At 43.2% G+C, this 27,743-nt stretch overlaps 1 protein-coding gene across 1 annotated transcript; it reads left to right on the forward strand.

Annotated features, from left to right (window-relative positions):
* The first annotated feature begins 11,143 nt into the window (after positions 1-11,143).
* On the forward strand, positions 11,144-12,100 carry LOC118657737 (olfactory receptor 2B11). The gene has a single exon (XM_036312214.1). It carries the CDS (start codon positions 11,144-11,146, stop codon positions 12,098-12,100), a length of 957 nt encoding a protein of 318 aa, XP_036168107.1.
* Positions 12,101-27,743: the final 15,643 nt, after the last annotated feature.

A 27,743-nucleotide genomic window follows, 5' to 3' on the forward strand; every position in this document is an offset into this window, starting at 1 on the left:
CTGGCTGTGGAGGGCGGGGTTGGCGTTTTCAATAGGGAGGGAGTCCCAGACTCTGAGCTCCAGATACGGGCGAGTCTTTAGGGACCCAGACTCAAACGGGAGAAGCAGGACTGTCTGGCTTCGGTCAGAGCGAGTGCAGCTTTCTCTCCGAGGTTTTGCGGGTGCTGGGACTCAGAGAGGCAGAGTCCCTGGGGACAGGACTGAGAGCTGCCATAACTGCTCTCTCCAGCCCACGCTGTGGATCCTGCACGACCTGCCCCGCCCAAGCCCTGCACCGAGGCATTTGCCGGATAGCCTCAGGCAATGGCTAGATTAGCACCTCCCTAGAGGACAGAAGTTCTCTCGCTGCAGACACAGCTGATTCTCATAGCCACTTGGCCTGGAGGTCAAACCCTCCCTGGTATTAGCTACAACAATCAAGGTTTAACTATAAGACTGCGCACAAAGACCACTAGGGGGTGCACCAAGGAAGCATAACAAAATGCGGAGACAAAGAAACAGGACAAAATTGTCAATGGAAGATATAGAGTTCAGAACCACACTTTTAAGGTCTCTCAAGAACTGTTTAGAAGCCGCCGATATACTTAATGAGATCTACAAGAAAACTAATGAGACCCTCGATGTTATATTGGGGAACCAACTAGAAATTAAGCATACACAGACTGAAATAACGAATATTATACAGACTCCCGACAGCAGACCAGAGGAGTGCAAGAATCAAGTCAATGATTTGAAATGTGAGGAAGCAAAAAACACCCAACCAGAAAAGCAAAATGAAAAAAGAATCCAAAAATGCGAGGATAGTGTAAGGAGCCTCTGGGACAGCTTCAAGCGTACCAACATCAGAATTATAGGGGTGCCAGAAGATGAGAGAGACCAAGATATTGAAAACCTATTTGAAGAAATCATGACAGAAAACTTCCCCCACCTGGTGAAAGAAATGGACTTACAGGTCCTAGAAGCGCGGAGAACCCCAAACAAAAGGAATCCAAAGAGGACCACACCAAGACACATCATAATTAAAATGCCAAGAGCAAAAGACAAAGAGAGAATCTTAAAAACAGCAAGAGAAAGAAACTCAGTTACTTACAAGGGAATACCCATACGACTGTCAGCTGATTTCTCAACAGAAACTTTGCAGGCCAGAAGGGAGTGGCAAGAAATATTCAAAGTGATGAATACCAAGAACCTACAACCAAGATTACTTTATCCAGCAAAGCTATCATTCAGAATTGAAGGTCAGATAAAGAGCTTCACAGATAAGGAAAAGCTAAAGGAGTTCATCACCACCAAACCAGGATTATATGAAAAATCGTGCACCTATGGATGAGGACAGTGGGTGGGGAGTGAGGGCAGAGGGTGGGGCGGGAACTGGGAGGAGGGGAGTTATGGGGGGAAAAAAGAGGAACAAATGTAATAATCTGAACTATAAAGATTTAATTAAAAAAAAAAAAAAGGACTATGTCCCAAACTATTAACCATGATTAGCTTCAGGAGAGGATACCATTGGAGACTTTCTTTTTCCATGTTAAATATGTATGCAATATTAAAATTTTGCCACCATGGCGCATAGCTTTTAGAAGAAAAAATAAAAAATAAAAAATAAAAAATAAAAAATAAAAAAAATAAAAAGTCTGGCTTTCTTTTAAGTGGCGTTTTCACTAAAATGTGATTTCAAACATTAAGAATTCCTGTTTATAGAGCTCAGAACTTGTGTATAAAGCTTTTAAATGAGGAGAATACTGTTTATGTTTACAATTGAGGCTGAATTGGCGTGGCGTTTTTTGACTGAAAGAGTTTATATCCTGAAGGTTGTAGTATGTACTTCTAAGGAAACTGTCAAAATGTGGTAAAACTCTTAAAATACACAATTATCTTTCAGGAAATGAATTTCAACGTGTAGCTAACAGTTGAAACACAAATCAATAGAATCTAACTACATTTAATGCCGAGTTCCATTACCGAGATTACAGGTAGAAAGCTCTGAAATGACGAGAATTCTGATAATATTAACAAGTCCGGCTATTTTAAGTGGCGTTTTCACTAAAATGTGATTTCAAACATTAAGAATTCCTGTTTATAGAGCTCAGAACTTGAGTATGAAGCTTTGAAATGAGGAGAATACTGTTTATGTTTACAATTGAGGCTGCATTGGCGTGGCCTCTTTTGATGAAACAGTATATATCCTGAAGGTTCTAGTATGATCTTTTCTGAACAAGGATCTTGGTTCTAAATCTGGTAAAAGTCTCATTATATAAAGCATAAATTGTATCACATGGACACCATGGATATTGCCACTCAAGAGGGCAGGTTGAGGGCATGAATGTAACAAAGTCCATCACTGCACACTGTGTCTTGATGAAGATGGGTCAATGCTAACTGCCATTATCATCATTTTAAAACAGATATAGCACAGAGGTGTGACCATGTACTATCCTGATCAATGTTAGCCAAAAGACAGTAAACTTGAGGTGGAAAACGATGACCAGGTTGACCACCACCATGCCCAGGAGATTCTTCTTTGCCCAGCATGTCTTCCAGTCAGGGTTCTGTTCTTTCTGAAGCATTCACTAATTGTCCTTTCTCTTTCTTTCCAATCCTTCTTACAATTGTATTTTTATTGTCATGCAGTTATTTGCTTAATATATGTTTTCCTACACTATCCTGGTAGCAACATATGTGCTCACATAAATTTTTAGTTTCAATGAAGCACAATTTACATTCAACAAAATTCACTTGTTTAAATGCAGAGTTTGATGAATTTTTGTAAATATAGGCACAGAGAGGTTAGATAACCTGTATAATCCCAATTCTGACACAGAACTATCCCATCACCCCAAAAAGTATTTTGAGAGCCATATAGTTCTATTTACACTTTATCACCACTTATCATACTGCATGGCACATACTAAAACTCCTTTAATATTTGATGAGTCGATGGGAGGAATGAAAGCTGGAAGGAAGGAAGTGTAAATTACCACCTACTCAGTTTTGTACCAGGAACTATGCTGAGATATTTGCATGTTGTTATTTCCATTTTTATCATAATAAAACTAGTGGTCATATATTGTTATTTCTATTTTATAGATGAGGAAACTGAGCTTCAGGAAACTTATGTAACCATTCAAGGTCTGATGGTTAATAAAGTGGGTGCTTTGGGTTTTATTCAAATTCATATGACTATATAAAAGTCACTTTTTACCATCACCTTCTACTGGTCTCATGTTAAAGAAATATTGTCTAGAGATGCTTCTCGTAATTATCAGTATAAATCTTTCTCTCCTGTAATCTTAACCACAGCAGAAAATAACAAGAAATTGCAGAAATCAGACAACCCACATCACATCCTCCTCTTCTACAAGAGAACCTTCCAGTTTATTCTAAGTAGAACAAGAACTCTCTTCTCCACATGTTGCTGTCTGGAGCCACAGGGACTGTTCACAGTATGAGTGGCAGAAAGATTTTTGAAGGTGGGGGGAGGAAGGTGATGATTGGTATAATGCCTAAGGACCCTATGTTAGTGTCAGTTATAAGAGTTTCCATCTACAATAAAACAGCATTTCTTAGCACAAAATGGTCAAGTCCATCTCTTTTTTTTCAATGTTAAGATATTCAAATCTCTCTCTATCTCTCTCTCAAGATTATCCCATCTGGATGTCAGGACAGCTTCTAAGATGTTCCACATCCCACATCTGGCTCTCCATGGGAGAGAGCACACAGCAGAGCAATACTTAGAATTAGGGAATTTCCCTACTTCATCACCCAAGTACAATCTCCTGTTTACCTTTTGTAGAGGCCCTCTATTCTCTCTCTAACTCTAGAAAAAAATGTTCCTAAAACCCCAGGATGTAAAAATGAAACCACTGCTGCCATTATCTCACCTAATACCCACTCAGACATCTAGAACTAGAGACTACAGATGATCAAGTCAAAACACGAAGAGCAAAGGTAACTGTCCAAAGGCATCACTGTTTATGGTTGTTTTTAGTACTAGCTTGGATTTACTCATGTGGCTCACAGCTCATGAATTAAGACTTGCATTACTTCATGCTGGCTGTTTCATAAAAGGCTCTGCTGTCCATCCTTTCCCTGTGACAAATAGAATAGGCAGTTGAAACCACATGTAGTAGTCAGAAAAAAATTCTAAGTACTATTCTATGCCAGTCACTGTTCTGAGTGCTTTGCAAAATCAACTCATTTTGCATTTATAACAGCCTGTGGAGGGCAATACTAGCGCTTCTTGTACTTCTATTGTGTATGCTGGAGACCACTGGTTTCCAAAGGTCTATGCTGGAGACAAAAGGGGCAGGTGAGACACAGAGAGGTTAGATAACCTGCTTAAAGGCATATAGACATGAGTGGTTGAGCTTGGTGCTGAAGCCTGTGCAATGCCTACACTCTAACTGAATAACATGCTGTACAAGTTATTCTTCCATTCTGACTTTATGGCAACTTCCACATACCCTAAAGAGTTAAAAATATAGAGTCCTCATTTCTAATTATTAGAAATAATTAGTCCTCTGGTCTTCTAACATTTATCACTAATTGCAAGTACTCCAAGCTCACACACTACATCAATTAGCAGCTAACACTCAGGTACTAATTAAACAAATCATCAGGGATAATTTCCCAGCCAGAAGAGACCAAGGTTTTCTTCTCAATGTTTTTTTTGGCGGGGGGGGGGGGGGGGTGGAAACAGAGCCTTTATAGAAATGAGTGAAGAGAATGAGGTCAAGTTTAAACTGAGAAATAAATTTAAAAGGGCTTGCCACCTAAGAACCTTAACCTCAGAAGTAACCTCCATGGCATAAGCATATAAGCTTGCTCTACTGTATGCTTGCTCAAAGTCTCTGCAGGTACTCTGGGGACCAAGGCTAGAGCAGATCCACAGAGCTCCCCCATCACCCATACAGACCCGGAAAGTACCAAATCTCCCCAGCGAGCATGCTGCAATGGAAGGCAGGCTCCTCTTCTAGACAGAACAATCTCTCCACACCTGCTCAGAAGGTGAGACTCAGGTAAGGACAATGTCCCAGCAACCTCATCAGAGCAAATAGGTTATGTCTTCCTTGAATACAAAGAACATTTCCAATGACTACATCCCTAAATGTCCCTCCCCTGCTAAGACCATCACAGTCTACTAATAAAGCCCCCATTCCTTAACCAAGCCCTCTGGAAACCAGGGAACCATGAAGGTAAGTAGTTGGTCCTCAACTCTGGGCAAACTAAAGTCTGCACAATGCAGTAAAGATTGGTCAGGCTGTAGCAGTGGAAGCGCTGGTCTGTGCTGGAGACCATGGAGACATAGAACAGATGATGGATGGGTCAAGAAACAGTGGTCATGCATGAAGAAGCAGCATGTGTAAAATTGTGAAGTTCAAGCTAGAAGACAGCCAGAAACAGAACATGCTATCCCTGCCTCTAGGTAGACCAGTTGTTTAATGCTCATCTGCAGGGTGGGTATTGCCCAGAGTGTATGAGGACCCTGAACCTCATTTCTGCTGCTCCTCAGTATTTTGGACAATACTGAGCCTTAGTCACAAAAACAATATTAACCCCAACATGGTTGTGGAAAGAAAGGAACACAGCAAGTAAAGCAAATAGTACCAGTCCCTAGACTCTAGGGCCTAGAGAAAGTAAGCTTTGAGCGGAATTTTAGCAGCAAATAAAATATTTACAGAATAAAGACAATGGAGTATGAGTGGGGAGCCAGCATGTGCAGGAGGAACTGTTCCTGTCTCAGTGACAGGTGGATACTTCCAGGGACTGGCATCCTCCCTGCTTGGGTTTATGTCCTCTCTTTGTGGTCCCAGAGGCCCAATCCTGCTGTGTTCCAGCTCCTTCTCCTCTTCTTTTTTCTTCACACCACAACCAGAAGAAGGAGCTATTTGAGGAATGAGACCCTTAGATTTGTTAACAAAATCAGTAATCATTCCATGAATTAATCGCATCACTCACATATTCTAAGTGCCGTGAATGACACACTGTGTAAGATGTTTGTTTTTAAAGAAATCACAATCTCCACAAAACGAGTAAAATTTAACATATTAAAAATTAGTAGCAAATGATATATCACATTACTAAATTTTCCATTAGGCAAGGTCTTAAGTAATTTCCAGCTTTACAGGGTATTTAATGAAAACTCATGCATGTACATGGGGACTGTGGATCCTTTGGAGGCAGTGGTGTCCTGGGCCACCGGTTATGACTTCCAGGGCCTGGAAGGAGGTAATGTTTCTTCGGTGTGAACCAGCAATGGTGGCTTGAACAGCTTAGCCCATGGAGTCATATTGCAGTGCTGACCTGAAAGAGGAGGATGTTCTTAACCTTTATGAAGTTTCAGTCTGCCCCACTGTTGAAGTAGAGCATGCAATGGCATATACCTAGTGCCTGGTATGTAGACTGATGGTGATAGTGTTTTAAGGCTGATTTACTGCCCTTCTTTTACTATTTTCTAGGAAATATTGTTTAATCTCTAAAATTAATTGAAGGACTTGAATGCGTGCACATAAGCAAAACCAACAGACGCAAGACACTGGGGGCGAGGGGACGAGGGCAAGAGCGGGGGGGGTGGGGCGCATAGAGGAGGCCGGGGGGGAGGTCAGTGGGGGAAAAAAGAGACATATGTACTACTATTTGTAATACCTTAAACAATAAAATTTAAAAAAAGAAAAAGTGCTACCAACTAAACTGTAATACACCATCTATCATAAAATGCATCCCAATTTTAGAGGCAAATGTATGTCTTAGAATTAACTGAATTAATAAAATACAGCATGTCAAACCAAATAAAAAATAAAATTAAAGCATTTTGAAAAATTATACCTCAGTCCCCTTATGAAGATATGATTATCAGTGCTCTTCAAACCCTTTGCGGGTCGAGCCTCCAGGGGATGGTCCACAGTGGAGAATCAGCGAGGGCTCTTGATAAAGGAAGCTACAGTGAGACCCCAGGTGCCCTGTGCAGGGAAGGTGCACTCCCTTTGAGAAAATGGTATGCACAACCTGACACCCAGTGAGTGAGCAGAACACAGCGAAGAGGGGCTGAGTAAACAGGCTACTTTCAGACCCTTCCATGTGCCAGTTTACTTATTGATTTTACTCTGATCAGAAGTTCCATCCAAAAATAAGCATGTCAACAGGACAGGAGATACACACAAATCATGTATCTTTTTTCCTTTTTGTGATTGAAGAGCCCCTGTTCATATCTGTGAAGGAAAATGTCATCTGCAAGCCTGTTCCCACACCCTCTCCCTCCCCCCACCACACACACACTCAGTCCCAACTATGGCCTCAGCTATTAAATAGGGTCTGCACCTGTCATCTGGGTAGGGCGTGGATTTAGGCTGAATTTTGATTGAAGGAAGAGGTCTTTTAGGCTGATAGGCAATAAAATCCCATGGCTTCATTGTCATTTTCCCTCTTCATAAGCTTATTTCCAGATTTTCTTGCTTGTTTGTTGGAGCAGGAGACATGCTCTATCAAATGCCAAGCATTACTATGATATATCCACATATGTCACTAGAGTTCTATATTACACAGAGAACGATATACATCACAGGTCTATCCACATGTTCACAGCCTGGACTGTCAGCAAGCATGGTGTAATGATGGTCATTAAAAGAGCCCATGGGATATGACAGTGGCCAGAAGAAATGCTAAGGAATCCATGTGAGAGGACTGCAATCCTCACTCTTACCATATGCTATTTAAGGAGATGGGTTCTTAAGTTTTAGGTAACTGGAAGGACTAAAGATATCTTTGCTTTTAAGACCTGCGTCTCGGAAAGATGAGTCTATTGTGAAGGTGAGTGATGGGTTGTATAGGAAAAGGATTGCCTACAGAAATATGTTGGGCTCCAAAGGTTCCGAATGGCTCTACTAGTCCAGGACAGCAGTGGTGAGGATCTAGACAGCTGTGGCCAGGACACAGTCACTGAAGAAATGTGGTGAATGAGTAATAGGAGGACATCATTAGAGATCACCTGAATAGTTGGAGTCAGGGTAACTGATGTAGAGGCAGCCAGAAATTAAAGGAAGGGGCTGGAAGTTGGAGGAACAGCTGACAGGTTAAATGTGGATGGCCTCCGGTAACAATGTTAAAAGGAGAGCTGGACGTCAGTGAGGAATTTTCAGCTGGAGACACAGCTCTGGAAGTATTCTGCTAAGGGCTATTGTGGCTGACTTTGGAATTAATGTGTTCACCCAGAATAGCAAGGTCACACCTTGAGGAACATCTCTATTTGGGGAGTAAGAAGACAGAAGTTCAAGGGAATGTGGAGGTTGTATCTGAAGCCCAGCTCCATGTGGAAAGGACTGGATGCAGAGCTCGAATGGTCAGGCCAGGATGGTATGCAGGCTTGCTGTGTGTGTATGTGTGTGTGTGTGTGTGTGTGTGTGTGTGTGTACCCACGCATGCCTGGTACACTGAACTGGAAATTACTACTCATTTGCTTTGCCCCTTTCCGTCTGGTGACATGCTCCTTTTTCAGGCATTCTCTTCTCTCTTAGTCATTTGCGCTAATGCTATTCACCAACTGCTTTTTTCGTTACTGTTCTTTGTGGGTTTTTAAAATTTATCTTTATTGTAGAGGGTATTACAAATGCCCCCCCTTATTTCCCTCATTGTCCCCTCCACCCAGCTCCTGCCCCACCCCAAGACTTCACCTCACTATTGTCTGTGTTCCTGAGCTATGCATATATGCATATAAATTATCTGGTTAATCTCTTCCAGCCCACCCATCCCCCCTCCCCGCAACTGATTTTTAAAAAGCAAACTGCTGGAGAGAATAATGGTTAAGAGCCAGACCTTAGCTTTCAGTCTTGGCTTTGATGCTTGCTGCTGTGTAAATAATCTAAGGTAGACCAGCTATCCTCCCCACACCACTCTGATCATCAGTAAAACTGGGGTAAAAACTTTTACTTTACTGAGTCATCAAAGCACTAAGTCAGATATCATAGGAAGTTGTTATCACGGCACCAGGCTTATCGTAATCACTTTATAATTTATATTTATTAAATGTAGCATATCTACCCCTCCATATTTCTTAGCTCCTGCATACTTTTTATCTTCCTTCACTATCCCTGTAACTTTCTTTCTTGTTCAATTTAGACTCTAAGAAAAAATCTTGGAATCAGACATTTAAGAAAGAGAAATGGCATAATTATTTTTTTATCTTAAAAAGTGGGCTAGTCTGATTTTGCCCTGACCAGCTCACTGCATCAAAAACAGGGTCCTGAGTTCCCATTAGAGATAAAAGAATAAGATTCTCTAAGATTTACCCTAGAAGTTTTTTTAATTGAATAGTGAGAAGAAGTACAATAATTAGGTTTTAAACAAAAATATTGAGGACATTATAGCAAATAGCATGTCGGGTTTTTTTGTTTTTTTATTTATTTATTTATTTATTTATTTATTTATTTATTTATTTATTTATTTTGTTTTATTGCTTAAAGTATTACAAAGGGTATTACATATGTGTTCTATTTTTTCCCCCGCCCTTGACAATCCCCTGGCCTCCCCTCCCCCCCCCCGTGTCTTATGTCCATTGGTTATGCTCATATGCATGCATACAAGTCCTTCAGTTGATCTCTTATCCCCCTCCCTCCTTCCCCCCAACCCTCCTCGGCCTTTCCGCTGCAGTTTGGCAATCTGTTTGAGGCAGCTCTGCCTCTGTATCTATTATTGTTCATAAGTTTATAATGGTCTTTATTATCCATGAATGAGTGAGATTATGTGGTATTTTTCCTTCATTGACTGGTTTATTTCACTTAGCATAATGCTCTCCAGTTTCATCCATGCCGTTGCAAATGGTAAGAGTTCCTTCTTTTTTACAGCAGCATAGTATTCCATTGACAAATAGCATGTAGTTTTGAAGCAACAAAGAAAGAAAGGCAATTTGCACTTATTTACCCCTTTAAGCCCCAGAGTTTTAGTTATTTTCAAATAGTACTGGAGTTCTTCAGAATATAGAACTTGGAAGGGTATTTATTACAGCATCCAACCTGAGCAGATCTCCATGAATTTCATATTTTATGCATAAAGCACCAAATAAGAAACTAAAAATGAATCCTTCACAAATGACTTGCAGACAGGATTTAATTTATTTTTAATTCTACATGAAATATATCATCCCCATCATGAACTTGAGGCTGTATAATCCTGGGGAGAGTGTAGAAGGCTGGAGGCTGAAATCAAATTGCTGTATTTTCCAACTCTGAGAGGAAACAGCTGTTTGGCAAAGAAGTTGTATAGGGAATTCAAATGTCCAAACTGCCTGATAAATGTTAGCATTGGAGACAATCTGATCCTTCAGTAGCCAACACCAGGGGCTCTGTTCCTTACTGGACCAAAATCTTTCTCCCTGTGTTCAAATCCTATCATCTGGGATCACATTAGGTGCCATGATCCAGTGAGGGGTGGTAATGACTTATCTTTTCCACCTCAGGGACTCAGGATGTTGGATTGTGCTCTCTTTGCTGCCATGGCAAGAGTCTGTGCTGCCTGTGTGTGAACAGCCATGGTGGGAAATACCAGCATGGTGCAGAGGGCAGGGAGCCAGATGTAAGCCTTAGGAGATGAGTAGGGTATATTCATAGTAATAACCCCCCAACTGCTTACAAAGTATTTATGCTTGCTTTTTGCCACCTCTCAACGCCCTTCCATCTATGCCTCTAAAATGCAAAACAGGAAATCCTAAGAAAGTGGTAAATTTCTTGTCAATGAGTTTGTAGAGACCAGACAAACATTCTAATGGTGTTGGGAGCTCTGGCTAACATTGAATAAATTGGAAGAAAATTGTCCATATGCTATGCTTTCACCAAGGTAATGTCCCTTTATCATCCCAAAGACTCTATAGTTGAAGCAGGTATTCTCTCCCCTTGTTGCAGATGTAGAAAGTGAAGTTCAGAAAGATTAAATGGCATAGTCAATATCACAGAGCAGGAGGGAGAACAAGATACATATGCAGCTGATCTGCCTCCTGGTTCTGACTCCCCACATCTCAGTGGCTCTACAGAGGTAAAACAGAGTAGAACCTGTGTAGGGAAGCACAGCACAGATTGAGGAAGACAACTCCTTTTCTCAGGTTTTACTCATTCTGACTTTCTTGATTCATCTGACAGGCACCAGAAAATGTCTCAGCATGAGAACTGACAACCAGAGCTTCTTGGGAGATCCTCCCAGGGACTTCATCCTTCTGGGTATTTCTGGCAGGCCATGGCTGGAACTCCCTCTCTTTGTGGTCCTCCTGGTGTCCTATGTTCTTGCCATGTTGGGAAATATTGCCATCATCTTGGTGTCCCGGCTGGATCCCCAGCTCCACAGCCCCATGTACATCTTCCTCAGTCACCTCTCCTTCCTGGACCTCTGCTATACCACCACCACGGTCCCTCAGATGCTGGTAAACATGGGCAGCTCCAGGAAGACCATCAGCTACAGTGGCTGCACAGTGCAGTACGCGGTTTTCCACTGGTTGGGATGTACTGAATGCATTGTTTTGGCTGCCATGGCCCTGGACCGCTATGTGGCCATCTGTGAGCCCCTGCGGTATGCCCTTATTATGCACCGCCCTCTCTGTCAGCAGCTCATGGCTGTGGCCTGGCTAAGTGGCTTTGGCAACTCTCTAGTTCAAGTAGTCTTGACAGTGCAATTGCCTTTCTGTGGGCGTCAAGTGCTAAACAACTTCTTCTGTGAGGTGCCGGCTATGATCAAGCTGTCATGTGCTGACACAGCTGTGAATGATGCCACACTGGCTGTGCTGGTGGCCTTCTTTGTGCTGGTCCCCCTAGCTCTCATCCTTTTGTCCTACAGCTTCATTGTCCGCGCAGTGCTCAGGATCCAGTCCTCAAAGGGACGTCACAAGGCCTTTGGAACCTGTTCCTCCCACCTGGTGGTGGTCTCCCTCTTCTACCTTCCTGCCATTTATATGTACCTACAGCCCCCTTCCAACTACTCCCAAGAACAAGGCAAGTTTATCTCCCTCTTCTATTCCATAATCACTCCCACCCTCAATCCCTTCATCTACACCCTGAGGAATAAGGATGTGAAGGCAGCTCTGAGAAAACTCCTGGCAAGAATGTGGAGGCTCTACAGAAGATGAAGACCTGAGATGTGGCACTCTCCATTGGTTACAGAACACTGGGCAGGTATATTGTGTGCTCAGAGAAGCTTTCACTTGAGGAGCCAATAATCAACCATTGTACATTTTTTTAGAGATTTCAGGATTTCCCCCAAATACTCTGTCCAAAATATCTCATCTCCTGTTTGGTCACAATGCCTAAGATTTCACTTATCCCAACAGTCTTTAATTCTAAGAACCATACATTTTTAGGAATTGTTTAAAGAGAACTGGCATTCAATAAGTATTTACCAAATTATGTAATTCCTAAATTCCTGAATCTTTCCACTTCTAATCTTCCTATTTTCTATTTTTCCCCATTTGTCTCTTTTCAATCTTCTCTCTGTCCCATTACCCCTAAGTATACACAATATGAAACTGAAACATAATTTCATATTACTTATAATAAAGTTATGTTCTTTTCTATATATTTTCCATACATTTTATATGAATTTTTAAAAAATAACAAAAATGGGCTGTCTTCTTCCCATGAACTAAGACGATGTTTTGTGGGTGTGTTTTTTTTTCTGTAGTTCAAATTTTGTTCTATCGAAGTGTCCCCATCCTGACTGGGAGCTAAGATAAGCATATTTATCATGGATGTATAAGACTCTGTTAGATTTTCTGGGTACAAATCAATAGCATATTCTATTATTTAAAACAAAAAATTCATTCTAGTTGAGAACACAAAATATAAATGTGGTCAGACTTCAGAACAATACAACTTTAAATAACAAGCTCAAGGTCATTGTAATAGCTAATATTTGTAGAAGGCTTCCAAGATACAGGCACTAGATTAAGTGTATTTTTAAAATTTATCTTTATTGTTGAAAGTATTTCAGACATCCTCCCCCTTTTTTTTGCCATGACCTCCTCCACTCCGCCCCCATCCCCGCCCCCAGGCTTTCACTAAACTATTGTCTATGTCTATAGGCTATGCATATATGCCTATAAATTCCCCAGTTAATCTTTTCCCCTTGACCCACCTTCCCTCTGAGATTTGTCAGTCTGTTCCATGCTTCTATGTCTCTGGATCTATTTTGTTCAACAATTTATTTTGCTCATTATATTCCACATATGAGTGAGATCATGTGATACTTGTCTTTCTCTGACTGGCTTATTTTGCTTAGCATGATACTCTCCAGTTCTCTCTACTGTTTCAAAGGTAAGAGATCCTTCTATTTTGCAGCTGCATAGTATCCCATGGTGTAAATGTACCACAGCTTTTTGATCCACTCATCTACTGATGGGCACTTGGGCTGTTTCCAGATCTTAGTTATTGTAAATTGTGCTACTATGAACATAAGGGTGCATATATTCTTTCTTATCAGTGTTTCAGGTTTCTTAGACTATATTTCTAGAAGTGGGATCACTGGATCAATTGACAGTTTCATATTTAATTTTTTGAAGAAACTCCAAACCTTTTTTCATAGTGGCTGCACCAGTCTGCATTCTCATCAGCAGTGCACCAGGGTTCCCTTTTCTCCACACTTGTCATTTATTGATTTATTGATGGTGGCCATTCTGACGATTGTGAGGTTGTTTTAATCTGATGATTAGTAAAGACAGTCTCTTCAACAAATGGTGCTTGGGAAATTGGACAGATACATGCAAAAAAAATGAAACTAGACCATCAACTTCACTATACATAAGAATAAACTCAAAGTGGATAAAAGACTTAAATGTACATCATAAAATCATAAAAATCCTAGGCAGCAAAATCTCAGACATCTCTCATAGCAATATGTTTGCTGATACATCTCCTAGGGCAAGGGAAACTAAGGAGAAAATAAACAAATGGGACTACATCAAAATAAAAAGTTTCTGCACAACAAAAGAAATCATCAACAAAATGAAAAAGTAGTCCACTATATGGGAGAACATATTTGCCAATGTTACATCTGATAAGGGGTTAATTTCCAAAATATATAAGGAACTCATACAACTTAACAAAAGGAAGACAAACAATCCAATAAAAAAAAAGTGGGCAAAGGACCAAAATAGACACTTCTCCAAAGTGGACAGACAGATGGCCAAGAGTCATATTAAGTGTATTTTTGTACACCATCTTGTTTAAAGTTCAAGGAACCTCGTGATGTAATCACTTTTATGATACTTCATTGTCATATAAGAATTTGGTTATTAGAGATATTGCAGTAACTTAGTAAAGGCCCCTCTAGTGACTGAGAGAACTGAGGCCAGCACTAAAATTTGTATGGCTACCTCCTTCAGTAAAACAAAGCCATGAAACTAGGACCTTATACTTACATTTTTTCACATTTTAGATTTATTTGTTTTTTATCTCTCTGTCATACATGTCAAATATTAAGCAAGCATAGAAAATATAAAATATAATTATTATAATAAATATATGACAATTAGGACAAAAGAGGAAATTGAAGATGTTTTACTGACAGTAAAAGCAAAAGGGAAATATAAATCACAAATTTGCAGGCTTTGACTTGAAAAACATGACAGAACCATGACTGTTCCTGGTACCAAAACCATAAAATGTTTTCCCCTTAGGCTGCCATTGAGCAGCCACTGTGTAATGGCTAAAAGCCTTTCAGAACTACTTCAGTGAACATACAAAATTATGTATATGAGCTTTTCTTCTAACTTTTCCTAACCCAGTTCAATGAAAGCAATGTGACATTGATCCAAAGATAATCAGTCCGTACATATAGCTGTGTAATGATCTGCCTAATTCTAGTGCTCATTTGAAAGTAGTGAGGACTATGTTTCTCAGAATAGATGTGCCAGATTAGAGGTGACCTCAAAATCTCTTCTACTCCTTGCAGTGAGAGGGGGAGACCATTAGAATGAAGTAAAAATGATATTATAAATCTTCCAGGGTTACACCATAAGAAATGTGGCAGCTTCCAACTAGTAAAACTTCTGGGCCCCTCAGTCACCACGGGATAAGTCTAACTACCCTGAAACAGCCATGCTAGGGAGACTGCAGATGGGTACTGTTGCCCACAGTCTAACCGACAGATATGACCCTCCTAATCAGCCTGACCATCAGTTAAATACCACCCAGTTACCTCAGTCAAAGATCAGAAGAATCTCTGAGATGAACTCTGCCCAAATTCCTAACCCACAGAATGATTAAATGTAACAAAATGGTTGATATTCTAAGCCTGCTAAATTTGGGGGTGATTTGGCAGGCAACGATAGGTAGCTCAGACACCAGTAACCCCTAGAATAATAGATAGCAGAGTTACGTAACACCACAAGATATACATGGTGTATTTTCCAGAAGTATCAGTTATTTAATGTTGTAAGGAAAAATATTTAAATAACTCAACTGATAATTAAATTAAAAAAATACTTCCATTATAATATGCTGACATCAAAGACAGAAAATGTGTATATATTTTTATAATAAAACTCAAGACTTCAAATACTTTGTATGCTTTTGCTGCTCTGCTCTGTATTATGGTAAGGTCCCTGAAATTCACTTTCCTCTGCTTCTATGAGTACTTTGTGGAAATGTGAAAAACACTCATGAAGAGGAATAGATACAATGTGTGCTCTTCAGGCACTCTTTCATAAGTATCATTTTTGCAGAAGTTGATTCAAAACATAATGTTCCAATGCAGCTTCCTTTTCCCAGTTAATGAGAAAACTATTTTTCATTCTACATAAAGTTCAGAGAAATTCTTTAGGATGAATTTAACCAACTTATGCTTCTTCACAAGAGCATGTAAGTCTTGTTACCCTCACTTTATTATGAGGTAGAGGCACATAAGTCAGGCTTCATAGTGTTTCTCTAAGTGGGTGTTTTATCAAGGGTGTTGAGACAGACACTTTATAATAAAATTTGTACTATAATAAAATTTAGAACATGGTTCAGATAAACATTTTTATGCTTATTACATTTAACCATCTTGAGAACATAGTAACAACCAATGACATTGAGTGATGTTGGATAAAATTTCCTGCCAGTGCATTATGAAAATTCCTTCTTTCATTCCCTCACTTTACCCAAAGTTCACTACAAAACATGTGAAACACACAGAAAGAAAACCAGATCATGATCTTAACCTCAAGTTTGTTAAGATTTATTATTTTCTTCTTTTCAACCTCCAATCCCATCTGCTGCATGTTTTTCTTGATGAACTTAAAGAGAAGTGTCAAAAATTCTCCTACTCCTATTTCCTAACTCCCAACTCTTGAAACCTCTCTTAATTATCCCTTGGCACATACACTCAATTCTCATGCCTGTTTATTTATATCCATACTCCATTCTAAATAATTTGAGCCAGCTATGTAGCTACTGTCTTTCAACATCAAGTTGACCCTTCTATTCCTCTTTGTGACACAGATCTGGGACTCTGAGAAAAAGACTTCTGCTTGTTGTTGCTTCCTATAAACTATTCTGGTTGGAGGCACTGCAGTCCTGCCAGGCTGAGGAGAGAGAAGGACTTACTCCATCCTGTTTTCCTTTTTCTTGATGCCACCTCAGCAATGTGGCTTCACCCTGGTGGTGGCAACTCATTCCAGAGGCATCAGCAGACTCTGGTTTGCAACACCTACACAACTAGCCCTTCATTCCCCTCAGGGATACCAACACCAGCTTAGTAGCTCTCCCTTCTCAAAGACTGGGAATCAACTCCACGGGACCCTACTATAAATGTCCAAGTTCCAATAAATCCAACCTATCTTCTTTGCTGAAGTCACTCCCTCCATGAAACTGTGTTTTCCCCTCTTTTTAGGTAGGCAATCCCTAACTAAAAATTGTTATTATGTGTCCTTGAGTTGGCTCTGACTATTGATGAGTAATGTCCACAGTGTCCTGTCCTCAACAGCCCTGCTCAGCTCCTGGAGACTCATGCATATGGATCCTTTTATGGAGAAAATCCATCTCTATATTTGGTCTTCCTCTTTTCCTATTGCCTTCTATTTTTCCCAGCATTATTGCCTTTTCCTTCTTATGATGTGCCTGAAGTAGAACAGTTTCAGTTGTTCATTTTTGTCTCTAGTGATGTTTCAGGCTTAATTTGCCCTAGGACCCACTGGTTCATCTTTCTGGTGGTCCAGTGTTTCCATAGACCTCTCCTTCCACACTGTATTTCAAAAGAATGAATTTTTCATATCCGCCTTCTTCACTTTCCACCTTTCACATTTATACATAGTAATTGGAAATATGAAGGTGTGGATGATCTTAGCCTTGGTCTCTAATAATACATCTTTGCTTTTGGTGATCTTTCCTAATTCTTCCCTAATTTCTGCCTTTCTGAGTCTTAGTCTTCTCTCAATTTCTTGGCTGTAGTCTCCATTAAAAAGGCTAAATCAAGGTAAACAAAATATTTAACAATTTAGACGTCTTAATTGTCTATGTTAAAGTTGTGTATTTCTTCCATAGTCATGATTTTTGTCTTCTTGATGTTCAGATGCAGTTTTGCTTTGTCACTTTCTTCATTCACGTTCATCAGAAGTCATTTCAAGTCATTGCTGCTTTCTGCCAGTGAGATAATGTTATCTGCATACCTTAAGTTATTGGTATAACTTCCACCAATTTTTCACACCTTCCCCTGACTCTGGTCCAGTTTTTCATGTGATATGTTCTGCATACAAATTAAACTAATAGGAAGATAAAATGCACCCTTATCTGATAACTTTGACAATAGTAAGCCATTCTGTCTCTCCATTTTCTGTCCTGGCAGTGGCTTTCTGTCCACAATCTGGGTTACACATCAGGACAATAAGTGCTGATGCGTGCTCATTTATTTTTCAGAGCAACCCATAGCTTTTAAAAATCCACACAGTCAAAGGCTTTACTTTTATTAACAGTCTTTTGTTATTAAATTTCCTCTGTTAAAACAACTGGTCTACTTTCTGTCATGTGACTGTACTCTGACTGATATACCTGTATGTTATTTAGATATTATCACTACTTTGAGATAAAAGAATAGGAGTCTTGCACAGCCGGTGTGGCTCAGTGGTTGAGTGTTGGACCATGCACCAAGAGGTCACTGGTTCGATTTCTGGTCGGGGCACAGGTTGCAGACTCAAATCCCAGTAGTGTGCAGGAGGCAGCTGATTGATATTGATGTTTCTCTCTCATTGATGTTTCCATCTCTCTCTCCTCCTTTCCTCTCTCTCTCTCAAAAAAAAAAAATATATAACACAACACAACAACAATAAAAACATATTTAAAAATAAATACATAAATAAATAAAAGAGTATAACTCTTACCTGACAATTCCTTAATTAGGACATCCACAGAAGATGCTTAATAAAAGGAGTTAACAATAATGGTTATTCTTGTAATTGAGACATCAATAATAATTCCTAAAATTTAGCTTATATGCCTGTTAAGGTAATTCTGGTTATAGCTAAATATCATATCACATGGCTTGAAAACAAACACCTTTTACCTTTTCATGGTCACAAGAATAAACATCTCTATCTTTCCTGTCTCAGAAATGAGAAACCTCATTCCAAACTAAGTCCTCCAATTCACTGAGAATGCTGTGCATCATAATAGAAACTGAAATTAAAGTGTTAAATCATGACCCTATTGTGGCATTTAAGCCTCAGAGAAGGTGAGAGGGGAAAGAGAGGTAAACAGACACATAGTATTCTGGGTACTGTTCTGAGTGCATTGGTAATACTTCTAAACCTGACAGCAACAAAATAAAGTGGATATAATCATTATACAGGATTGGGAAAAAGTAGGTTTGCAGTTGTTCTTAAGGAAAATTATACAATAATTAATAAATAATAATACAAGAATAATCTGTGTTTCATGTATTCACAACTATAAACCTACTTTTCCCCAACTCTGTATGTATTTTTACACATAAAGAACAATGGAGTGACTTTCCCAAGATGGTAAGGTAAGTGAAGAATGATTTGGAATCCTACATCCAAACACCAATTCTTCATTTCCAACCAGGTGTCCAAAAATCCAATCCAATGTTGTCACTAAGTATTTTTTCAACATTTTAAATTTATTTTTAGAGAAAGAGGTAGGGAGAGGGAGAGAGAGAAACATTGATTAGTGCCTCCTGCATGCCCCCCACTGGGGTTTGAGCCTGCAACCTGGGCAGATGCCTTCACTGGGAATCAAACCAGTGAACTCTCGGTACATGGGAGACCCTCAACCAACTGAACCACACTGGCCAGGGTTGCACTGTCATGTTAACAAAGGTCCCACAAGTTCAAGGGGATCAGTCCCACCATACTTTTCCCCACATCAGATGCCAACTGAAAATCTCACTTCTGACTTATTGGATGTAAACTTGGTGGTTCCTACAGCTCATGCTTCAGGTTCAGTGATTTCCTACAAGGGATCATATAACTAATCAAAAAACACTATACTCATGATTACCATTTCATTAGAAAAGAATGACCAAATATCAGATGCACAGGGCAAGGTCTACTTGGAGGGATGCAGAGCCACCAGGACCTGTCCCTGTGGAATCAGAGTGTGTCACCCTTCCAGCATATCAGTGTGTATACCAACCAGGAATCTGCACCAAGCCTCAGTGTCCAGAGTTATTATCAGGATTTCATTTAATAAACAGGATTGCATAATTGGCTCAGTCGCCAGCCCCTTTTTTTTCTGCCCAGAGTTAGAGATATGTTGGTGAAAGTTTCAAACCTCTAATCGTGTGTTTCATTTTTCCGGTGTGGCCAGCACCTCCCTTGAACCTATCCAAGGACCAGCCATGAGTTATCTTAGCATATATAACTCAGGTATGGTTTTATAAATAACAAAAGACATGCCTATCATTCAAGAAATATCAAGTATGTTTGAAGTTCTGTTCCAGGCACTGGAAAAAAATAAATTAAATATAGATATAGATGATATAGATATAGATATAGATATAGATATAGATATAGATATAGATATAGATATAGATATAGATATAGATATAGATATAGATATAGATATAGATTATGCAAATGAGGTCGGGAATCCATAACAGTCACAACCAGCTCAGGAGGAGGGGCCGGGCATGGCCCCAGCCTGAGAGAACAACACAGAGGGGCACCTGCTCCAAGCCTCTGATACAGCTGGGGGCAGGCCCCCCGAGGACACACACACACACACACACACACACACACACACACAAATGCGCTCACACACACACGGGGTGCCTGCTTCAAGAGTCCATGATGGCCGAAACCGGTTTGGCTCAGTGGATAGAGCGTCGGCCTGCGGACTGAAAGGTCCCAGGTTCGATTCCGGTCAAGGGCATGTACCTGGGTTGCGGGCACATCCCCACTGGGGGGTGTGCAGGAGTTAGCTGGTCGATGTTTCTCTCTCATCGATGTTTCTGACTCTCTATCTCTCTCCCTTTCTCTCTGTAAAAAATCAATAAAATATATTTAAAAAAAAAAAAAAGAGTCCATGATGCAGTTGGGGGCAGGCCCCCAGTGGACACACACACACACACATATGGGGCTCCTGCTCTGAGCCTCCACACCCAGACTGCAACTTAGGCCCGCTCATGGGGAGCGGGCCTAAGCCATCAGTAGGACATCCCCTGAGGGCTCCTGGACTATGAGAGGGGGCAGGCTGGGCTGAGGGACCCCTAATCCTCTAGTGCATGAATTTTGTGCACTGGGCCTCTAGTCCTATATAATAAAAGGCTAATATACACATAGACTGAACGATGGAATGACTGGTCACTATGACACACAGTGACCCCAGGCAGGCAGACAATCAACACAGGAGCTGCCCACCTGGCGGTCAGTAAGCTCCCACAAAGGGAGCATCACTCAGCCAGAAGCCAGGCTCACAGCTGGTGAGTGCAGCAGCAGTGGCGGAGCCTCTCCCACCTCTGTGACAGTGCTAAGGATGTCCGACTGATGGCTTGGGCCCACTACCCATGGGGAGCGGGCCCAAGCCTTCAGTCAGACATCTCCTGAGGGCTCCAAGACTATGAGAGGGTGCAGACCAAGCTGAGGGACCCCCCTGAGTGCACAAATTTTATGCACCAGACCTCAAGTATATGTATATGTACTAGTATATGTATAGATATGTATGGATATGTATGTATATCTAATCTAATAAAAGAGAAACATTCAGATTGACCACACCTCCACTACACTCCCAAGCCACGCCCACCAGCCAATCAGAGAGACTATATGCCAATTAACCCAACTAAAATGGCTGCCGGCAGCCACTGAGCTGGAGCAAGCAGGAGGCTTGATTTCCTCGGCAATGGAGGAAGCCAAGCTTCCTGCCTGCCCTGGCCGGCTGTGGCCTCCACTCAAGGCAACAAAGTTTCAATTATAGAAGATAAATAAATCCCAGATACCTGCTTCCAGCCAGCCTCCACTGGGAGCTTGGGTGGCTGGGGGCCATGGCCAGCCTGTAAACAGCCATCAGCCCCTCTCCCAGGATGGCCACACCCTCATGGGGTGAGGGTCCCTGCTGGGGGACTTGGCCAGCCTGCAAACAGCCATCAGTGCCTCACCCAGACTAGCCAGGCACCACAGCAGAACACTCCACCCTGAAGGGGATGTGGCCAGCCTGAAAATGGCTCTCAGCCTCTCGCCCAGGCTGGCCAGACACCCCAGTGGAGACCCCCACCCTGAAGGGGCTGTGGCCAGCTTGCAAACAGCCATCAGCGCCTCACCCAGGCTGGCCAGGCACCCCAGTAGGACCCCCCTCCCTGAAGGGGGTGTAGCCAGCCTGAAAACAGGCCTCAGCCTCTCACCCAGGCTGGCCAGGCACTCCAGCGGGGAGCCCCACCCTGAAGAGGGTGTGGCCAGTCTGAAAATGGCCCTCAACCCCTTACCCAGGATGGCCAGGCATCCCAGTGGGACCTCCACCCTGATCCGGAACACCCTTCAGGGCAAACCAGCCGGTCCCCACCCATGCACCAGGCCTCTAGTCTATATAATAAAAGGGTAATGTGCAAATTGACCCTAACAGCAGAACAATTGGGAATGACTGGTCACTATGACACACACTGACCACCAGGGGGCAGATGCTCAATGCAGAGCTGCCCCCTGGTGGTCAGTGTGCTCCCACAGGGGGAGCTCTGCTCAGCCACTAACCAGGCTGCCGGCTGCCAGTACAGCAGTGGTGGTGGGAGCCTCTCCTGCCTCCTCAGCAGCGCTAAGGATGTCCGACTGCAGCTTAGGCCTGCTCTCTGCTGGCAAGTGGGCATCTCCTGACGGCTCCTGGGCTGCCAGAGGGATGTCTGACTGCCAGCTTAGACCCAATCCCCTAGGGCCATCACATCCCAAAACAACGAGAAGACCAAACAGGCTGAGGAGGGTGACAAGGCTGGCAAGGCATTACTGAGGGATGACCAAATGACTGAGCAGCAGGCTGCATGCGGTGACCAGGCCTGCAGCGGGATTAGTGAGAGATGACCAAACAACTGAGCAGCAGGCTGCGTGGGATGACCAGGCTGGCAGGGGGGTTACTAAAAAATGACCAAACGACTGAGCAGCAGGATTTGTAGGGCGACCAGGCTGGCAGGGAGGGCAGTGAGGGGTGACAAGGCCGGCGGGGGGGGGGCAGTGAGGGGTGACTAGGCCAGCAGGGGTGGCAGTTGGGGGCAACCAGGCTGGCAGGGGGGCAGTTGGGGTGACCAGGCCAGCAGAGGGGGCAGTAAGGGCTACCATGCTGGTGGGGTGGCAGTTAGGGGCCACCAGGCTGGTGGGGGGGGTGGCAGTTGGGGGAAGCCAGGTTGACAGGGGGGCAGTTAGAGGCAATCAGGTCAGCAGGCAGAGGCAGTTAGGGGTGATCAGGCTGGCAGGGTGGCCAGTAAGGGGTGATCCGGCAGGCAGGCAAGTGAGCAGTTAGGAGCAAGTGGTCCTGGATTGTGAGAGGGATGTCTGAGGGGTCCCGGATTGGAGAGGGTGCAGGCTGGGCTGAGAGGACCCTTCCCCATGTATGAATTTCATGCACCAGACCTCTAGTATATATATAAAAGCCTAAGCGACCAAACGACCAAACGCCCAGTTGCTGTGATGTGCACTGACCACCAGGGGACAGACGCTCAACACAGGAGCTGCCCCCTGGTGGTCTGTGCACTCCCACAGCCAACTTCCTGCAGCCCCTCCCCCTGGCTGGCTGGCCAATTTCCCATGGTCCTTCCCCAACTGGCTGGCCAGCCTGGATGGCCCCAATTGGGCTGGCTAGCCAACCTCCTGCAACCCCTCCCCCTGTCAGCCAACCTCCCATGGACCCAATCGGCCCCAATCACCAGCCAGGCCAAAGGACCCCACCCATGCACTAATTCATGCACTGGGCCTCTAGTCCTATCTAATAATAGACAAACATGGTAACTGACCATACTTTCGCTACGCTTCCCATTGGCTAATCAGCGTGATATGCAAATTAACCACCAACAAAGATGGAGGCTAATTTGCATATTGCAGGCAGGGCAGGACAGCGCAGCCACCAGTGTGAGCCACCATCCCAGGCCACAGGCCAGCCCCAGAAGCGCTCAGAAGCCAGGGATTGGGGGGAGATGGGGGTCCCCTGCCCAGGCCTGACACCTCTGGTAGATTAGGGGCTAATCCGGGGATCAGAGGGTGATGGGGGTCGACGCCTCTTTCTGAGGCGTCAGGCCTGGGTGAGGGCAGAGCCGGTGATCTGGGGGAGATGGGGGTCCCCTGCCCAGGCCTGAAGCCTAGGCCAGAGGCGTCAGGCCTGGGGGGGGGGGGGGAATCCGGCGATTGGTGTGAACTACAGAGGAAACACCTTTTCTAACCACTCATTGGTTAAGCTCCCTGTATGCCACTGGTAATATTCTTAGTAACTTGGGTAATAAGAATCCAAAAAGGTGATCTAGGGTTTTTCACCACACTCCTGGTAAAAAAAACGAAGGTACACTGCTGGAGGGCTAAGAAATGTCATATCCTGCCCTAGCCTGTTTGGCTCAGTGGATAATGCCTTGGCCTGCCGATGTCAGGGTCTGAGTTCAATTCTGACCAAGGGCATGTACCTAGGTTGCAGGCTCCTCCCTGGCCGGGGCCCAGGTCAGGGCTCATACAGGAGGCAACCACTCAAAGTGTTCGTCTCACTTTGATGTTTCTCTCTATCTTTCCCTTTCTCTTCCACATTCTCTAAAAATCAATGGAAACATATCCTCAGGTGAGGATAAAAAAATAATAAGAAAGAAATTATTATTATATGAAAGACACATCTTGAAAATGCCTAAAGAAAGTTGTCATTTTTTCATGGTGACGGGACTGGAGTCCGTGTTGATGAAAACACCTTGGTGGCTGCGGTGACTGGCAGTGGCTGCAGCAGCGGGGTGATGGGGCTGGTGCCTTCCCCTGATCAGTCCAGTCACCTCCCACAAAGGGAGGCCAGAGTGTGGCTTAGGCCCTATCCCCAAGGAGGGCAGGGAGTGGGCATAAGCCGTCACTAGGACATCCCCTGAGGGCTCCCAGTATTTGAGAGGAGGCAGGCTGGGCTGAGGGACACCCCCCCAGTGCATGAATTTTGTGCACCAGGCCCCTAGTATATATATAATTACTTGTGGCCCAGTGTTCATGCACATTAAAAGGGAATTAATTAGAAGAAATATTTTAATATCACTATGTGCCCTTTCTCTATTATGGAAGTGTCAGAGATTAAAGAAAAGAAGTAAATGTAAATGAAAAAATATATACATTTATTAATAAATATACAATAACAACATGATATAACAACAACAAAGACATGATATTAAAACAACAAAAACATGATATAAAAACAAAATTGATACAAACAATGACGGATAAATTAATTAAACTTATTCTAATATCTCCCTGTATACCACATTAAGAGTAAAAACACTAACAGAGTGCTTGGCTAATTTCCCTATGATAAAGTACTTATATATTCCCTCCTCCCTCCTGTCAGGTTCTGGGGTGCAGGTGAATGGGATTCTGGGCTGTCAGGGCACGGACAGCAAGCTTACCAATGGCTGGTTCCACAAGGAATGGGGCTCCTGCCTCCCTGCTGTCAGGGTCTGGGGTGCAGGTATCCAGCTCTCCCCTACCTGCTATCAGGGTCCAGGGTAAGGGTGAACAGCAATCTGGGATGCTACAGTGGGGACAGCAAGCTGACCAATGGCATATTCCCCAAAGAATGGGGCTACCGCCTTGCTGCTGTCAGGGTTTGGGGTTTGGTGAACGGGAATCTAAGTGTCAGGGTGGGGACAGCAAGCTGACCAACAGCCAATTCCGTGAAGAATGGGGCTCCTGCCTCCCTGCTCTCAGGGTCCAGGGTGCAGGTATCCGGCTCCCACCTCCCTGCTGTAGGGTCCAGGGTGTGGGTGAACAGGATTTGGGGCTGTCCGGGAGCCAACAGTAAGGTCTGGGTCAGTGCTTGTCATAGCTACCAGCTGATCATCTGGTCGTTCTGGTCATTATGTCCTAACATTCGCTGGGCTTTTGTAATATAGGACTAGAGGCCTGATGCATGAAATTCGTGCCCGAGAGTCGGGGGTCCCCTTAGCCCAGCCTGCACACTGTCCAATCCGGGACCCCTCGGAGGATGTCCAACTGCCAGTTTAGGCTCAATCCTGGGGATCGGGCCTTAACTGGCAGTCGGACATCCCTCTCACAATCCAGGACCACTGGCTCCTAACTGCTCACCTGCCTGACTGCTGGATTGCCCCTAACTGGCCCCCCTGTCAGCCTGATCACCCCTAACCACCTCTGCCTGCCTACCTGATCGCCCCCAACTGCCCCCCTGCTGGCCTGGTTGCCCCCAACTGTCACCCAACTGGCCTGGTCACCCCTAACTGCCCCCCCACCAATATGGTCACCCCTTACTGCCCCCTCTGATGGCCTGGTTGCCCCTCACTGCCCCTCCTGCCAGCCTGGTCACCCCTCACTGCCCCCCTCTGCCGGCTTGGTCGCCCTTCACTGAACCCCCTGCAAGCCTGGTCACCCCACAAAGCCTGCTGCTCAGTCGTTTGGTCGTCCCTCACTAACCCCCCTGCTGGCCTGGTCACCCCACACAGCCTTCTGGTCAGTTGTTTGGTTGTCCCTCACTAACCCACTGCCAGTCTTGTCGCTCCACTCAGCCTGTTTGGTCATCCGTTCAGTTGTTTCAGATGTGACAGCCCCTGGCTCTTTATATATATAGAATATTATTATTATTATACCACCAACACTGACTCTAGAAGTCTCATATTAATCACTACACTATCTTAAAGAGAACCAGGAGTCATGAGAGAGGTGAATCCAACCACAGGTGAGATGAGGAGCATCCTCGTAGGACACATGCTGTACCAGCAGCTTGGAGCATAACTGCTGAATAAACAAAGGAGCACATGTGAAGCAGAACAGAGGGAAGATGGAGGCCACCATCCATCTTTGGAACTCCAGACCAAAGCTTTAGTGAGTACCATGTCACAACATTTCTACTGAGCAAAAGGTCAACTTCTGAACTGAAGGACTTAGAATAAATGTCTGGACCTCAAAGGTTTCCAAACAATAATGTTCTCACAGACAGGAGTGCTGCTTTAGGCAAGAGGTTACAGCTTTCTTGGGCTCAGCTTGTCAACAATCCAGAAGACTCCAAGGCCTTGACTCCTTTCATCCTGATCATTCAGCTCCCACTGAAAACAGAAGGGACAGAAATCTGTATCCCACACTTTCTCCAGAGGTCCTGGAAGAGCTGAAATTGCAAAGTCACCCTCAGGCTCAAACTACATGCTCTTTGTGGACATTTTCTTGCACTAGTTAGAAAGGTGAATGGGATTTTGGAGTGAGGAAGCTTGGAAAACAGACATGCAGGCTGCTATACCTCAGGATTTTCAAGACCAGAGCTTGGGAGACATCATATTCCTCTCTCTAGATTCTCATTATTTTTATTTATTTACTTGGTTGTTTTGCTTGTTTTAGTTTCATTATTTAAAAATATTTATTGTTCAAAGTATTACATATGTCCCTTTTTCTTCACCATTAGTCTAACCTGCCTCCACTCCCCGCCCCCAAGACTTCACTACCCTATTGTCTATGTCCATGTGTTATGCATATATGCATAGAAGTTCTTTGGTTGATCTCTTCCCATCCACCCACCATACCCCTGAGATTCCACAGTCTGTTCCATGCTTCTGTGTCTCTAGATCTATTATGTTCATCAGTTTATTTTCTTTGTTAGAGTCCACATATGAGTGAGATCATGTGATACTTATCATCTCTGACTGGCTTATTTCACTCAGCATAAAACTCTTCAAGTACCTCCATGCTGTGTCAAAGGGTAAGAGATCCCTCTTTTTCACTGCTGCATAGTATTCCATGGTATAAATGTACCATGAATTTTTTTATCCACTCATCTACTGATGGGTATTTGGGCTATTGCCAGGTCTTAGCTATTGTAAATTGTGCTACTGTGAGCACAGGGAGGCATATATTATTTCTGATTGGTGTTTCTGTTTTCTTAGGATATATTCCTAGAAGTGGGATCACTGGGTCAAATGGCAGTTCTACATTTAATTTTTTGAGGAAACTCCATACTGTTTTCCATAATGGCTGCACCAGTCTGCATCCCCACCAGCAGTGTACTAGGGTTTCATTTTCTCCACATCCTCATCAGCACTTGTCATTTGTTGATGGTAGCCACTCTGACAGGTATCAGGTGAGATACCTCATTGTCTTTTTAATTTGCATGTTTCTGATGATCAGTGACTGTGAGGAT

The sequence above is a fragment of the Myotis myotis genome, unplaced genomic scaffold, assembly GCF_014108235.1.
Source record: "Myotis myotis isolate mMyoMyo1 unplaced genomic scaffold, mMyoMyo1.p scaffold_m19_p_6, whole genome shotgun sequence".
In the NCBI taxonomy this organism is placed as follows: Eukaryota; Metazoa; Chordata; class Mammalia; order Chiroptera; family Vespertilionidae; genus Myotis; species Myotis myotis.

Coding starts and splice junctions, on each gene's coding strand:
- LOC118657737 (XM_036312214.1), top strand. CDS start 11,144: ATGAGAACTGACAACCAGAGCTTCTTGGGAGATCCTCCCAGGGACTTC.